A 3776-nucleotide genomic window follows, 5' to 3' on the forward strand; every position below is an offset into this window, starting at 1 on the left:
TATTAATGAACCGCAAAACTATGAGAAAGTAGATAGGCTTTAACTGCCATACATGATGCAGAGTTATGTAAACCATGTGCGACAGTAACGCTATTTGTCCTGCTTCAGAGTTCTGATGATGTCTAGATGGACGGTACAATATGCCAATATGAGGGCTTGATTTCATGTAATGTAAGCTTCTTCTTAACACAGTTGATGCATGTGAAGCACTTAAATTTTGGCAATTGTCCCCTTGCACTTGGGGGTGTGCTTGGGTTAGTTGTTGATGCTTGTTTTCATACTAAATTATTATTTGTTATTCAAAGTTTATAGTATTGCGATATTAATCTTTGAAATTAAAGTTATTTTAAATAAATGTTAAGAGATTTTGTTGACATTTTTTTCGATTCCTATAAATATAAAAAAAAATATTTTAAAAATAAGTTTCTGAAAATGTACTATCAGTAACATTAGTCTACCCATATTTTGGCAGTACTTATTTTTTAATGATATAAAAATAATTTTATTGCTTTATGATTTGATTGATTGTGGGTTTATTTTTTTTTTTCTGAATGGACATGAGCAAGCAAGCCCAGAACCAAGATCAAATAAGCAATTTACTTTGATGATAAATATTCAAATTATTTTTGGTTTTTTATTCATCTTTTTAAGAATTATATCGTTTACGATTTGGGATTTTTGTTTTTACAAAAAGATTTTAAAACTCATTTGACCTCCCCTTGAGTTTTATTAGCCATTTGGTTGACAATTTTAACTTAGGTGACATACGTTAATTAATCTTATGTGGCTTTTTTCACATTATTGTCCCATGGTAACCAAGTTGACCCGTTATTTTTGTCAATATGCCTACACAACATAGAGGAGTTTGTATGACCAATAGTTTTCCACTAACTCGCCTAGCTCAAACATGAGTTTGATGGATGAAATTTGAGTAAATATGCACAATGTTTCTCTGAAATGGATGCGGGTTATGTTTAAGTCCAATGCTTACATTTTTTTACGAAGTATAAGTATTTTGAACAATTGTTATTAATACTATAAAAATCATTTAATACATATTATGAACATAATATATTATATTTATAATAATATTAATTATTTTTAAATCAAAAGCAGCTAGACACGTGAACGGGGGCTGGCTTTGCGGCATCCATATCAGGACATCAATTTGGTTGGAGTACAATTTACACATTGACCGTAAATGAAAAAGTTAAACACATTATAAATGAAAATAAGACTTTTAAATCTAATTCATTTATATCCATCGATTGCATAACAAATTCTAACAAGAACGTAGATGACAAAGGACAATTTTGCATTTGTTTTAAAGAAGAAGAAAAAGGTTACACATGCCTTTGACTAATAACTAGATCTACACGAGAGTAAAAAAAGATTCATTCACGTGCATGGCAGCAAAATATGTGACGGGAAACTTATACAAAGAAGAAATCAGAAATTAAGCTGTACAGGTTAACAAACTTGAGTAAATAGCAGAAGCTAAAACCGGGATCTTGATATTAAATTTACCAGTTTATCACACCAAAGTAGTAGTATTTCGGGGGCACAAACTCGTAGAAAAAAGTAGTGACTCGTAAAAGAAAATCGCAAACGACGATCATGTTCATCTCATCTTTTGGAACTTCGACTCCTTGACATGAGATCTCTGATCCCTCCAACAATCCACGTCTCTTTGGCAATATCAGAAGAAATGTCGTAAAAATCAGAATCATATCGCATCACCACAACATTCTCCTTCTTTCTCTTGTCTTCCTCCATCAACGACTTTAAACTCTGCCCTTTCTTTTCCCCTTTTTCTTTTTCCTTTTCTCTCTCTGCATTCTCCTTCTCTTCTTTTCCCTGTTGTTCTTCATCATCATCATCATGATCACCACCTTCCCTCTCTCTCACCCAACTTTTTGCCGGAGCAGACCTACATCGCATGAGCAATAATGCATTCGGAGGAGGAACAGACACACTTTCCTCCTCATTACCATCACCTCTCTCTTCTGTCTCTTCTCTCCGGTTGTTGGTCTGATTCTCTTGCTGCAACACCATGAACCATTTCGACAAAACAGTTTTCGATGCCTCGTTGTCGCTTTCTTCCACGCCCACGTGTTTTTCTTCTTCTATGAGTTCAACTTCGACTTCGTCTTCATCATCATCCTCGTCTTCTTCGGTGGCAATGTCGGTTCCGGAGAATGACCCGAAGCATCTCAGGTCGAACCTTATGCTTCGCAAACACGTCAAGAACTGCATTATCTCCTTCTTGAAACCGAGCGTCTCCGCCCAGCTCAGACGCTTCTTCTGATTCTTGTCAGTGTGGATTTTCTCTATCTCCTCCATCACCGATTGCCAGCTCCTGCACGCAGTCGTTTTGGGCCGGACCTTTATCTGACCCGCGCACGTCACTTTCGGGGAGGTTGGTTCGCTAATTTCGGAGCCCATTGACTTCGTTTTGGGCCATAACAGAGGACTGGCTTGTCCTCCGCCGCCGCCGCCGCCTCTGGAGAACGATTTCTTGCGGTGGTGGTGGCTGTTGTGGTGGCGCTTGTTGGGCTCTGAGGGCCGGGCCGGGCTGCAAATGGGCTTGGGCATTAGCGTAAGATGAGCCCGAGAAGGGAAACATACTAATAGATCAGCAGAGGGTGCTGCATGTGCTAATGCCTTGCCTTCTCTTCCTTTTATCATTTTTGTTTGTTTGAAGTAAGAAATAGCAAATAGCAATGGTGGCGTTAATGTCTGGGGGAGGGGGTTTAAAAGAAAGGAGGGAAAGCAATGACAGCTTATGCAGTTATGCTTTAGACTTTATCAAGGTGTGGCTTCTCTTTTATCCATGGGTTTGTTCAATTAATTCTTATCGCGTTGCTTTTTGGTCCCCCCCTCCCCCTTCTTTGAATTTGGATCACGGGGGATTTTTATTTTAAAGAATTAAAGGTAATTAGATGGAAAGCCAAAGCCCACGAGACTTGGTTCATGATCCAATCATGGCCACACCTTGTGAGCCCATGCCAGATGCTATATGTTTTGCCATGCTCTCCTCAACCTCAACTACCGAACCACCCCTCCTTTGGAACCCACACCTTTCTGTGAGAATATTTAAAGAAAGGAAAAAGGGCCCCGGTTTTGAGATCATTGCTTTGGGATCAGTTTCAACTCAACTTCCACTTAATTGCTTCGCAAGCCAAACTGCTGCTGCACCATCATTCAACTCATGCCTACAAACAAAAGCCTTGATAACAACAAAATACTGATGATAGCATTTTAGTTTTTTTTTAATAAAAAAAACACATGTATTTTCTAGTAGAGGCAAACTCACTCATACCATAGTATTATATTTTGAGCGATAAAATATTTTCTCTAACTATTTAATATTACATATTCAAAATTTAAATATGAAATTATTGATAATTACAAAATTTGAGTTAATTTGATAGTTAATTTTGTTTAAGAATGATTACAATTTCTTTAATTTACTATTGTTTATAATGAAATAATAAAGAAATTAATATCTTTACCGTTTTTAAATAGCAAGAAGTTAAAATAAGAAGATTTCAAGTGTTTTGGAGAAAAATTGATGCAAAAAATTAAAAGAAAAAGTCTTGAAAAAAAATTTGAAGAACTAGGCAGCTCGCTTAGCGCACAATTTAGGTTTAGCGCATACCCTTGCTAAGCGGGAAAGCTCAATCTTAGCACGAAGAAGGCTCACGAGGAAGTCCAAAAGCGCGCTCAACGTAAAGTCAATGTGAAAAGTAAGCTATCGTTGACCTATAAAAGGA

At 37.0% G+C, this 3776-nt stretch overlaps 1 protein-coding gene across 1 annotated transcript; it reads right to left on the minus strand.

Annotated features, from left to right (window-relative positions):
- Window positions 1-1294: 1294 nt before the first annotated feature.
- On the minus strand, window positions 1295-2898 carry LOC100814916 (uncharacterized). The gene has a single exon (XM_003527862.5). The coding sequence runs from the start codon at window positions 2686-2688 to the stop codon at window positions 1627-1629; it is 1062 nt and encodes a 353-aa protein (XP_003527910.1). The 5' UTR covers window positions 2689-2898; the 3' UTR covers window positions 1295-1626.
- Between the last annotated feature and the right edge of the window lie 878 nt (window positions 2899-3776).

The sequence above is a fragment of the Glycine max genome, chromosome 6, assembly GCF_000004515.6.
Source record: "Glycine max cultivar Williams 82 chromosome 6, Glycine_max_v4.0, whole genome shotgun sequence".
NCBI lineage: Eukaryota > Viridiplantae > Streptophyta > Magnoliopsida > Fabales > Fabaceae > Glycine > Glycine max.

Excerpts from the sequence above, each read along its gene's own strand:
- LOC100814916 (XM_003527862.5), bottom strand. The coding sequence starts at position 2,688 with ATGATAAAAGGAAGAGAAGGCAAGGCATTAGCACATGCAGCACCCTCT.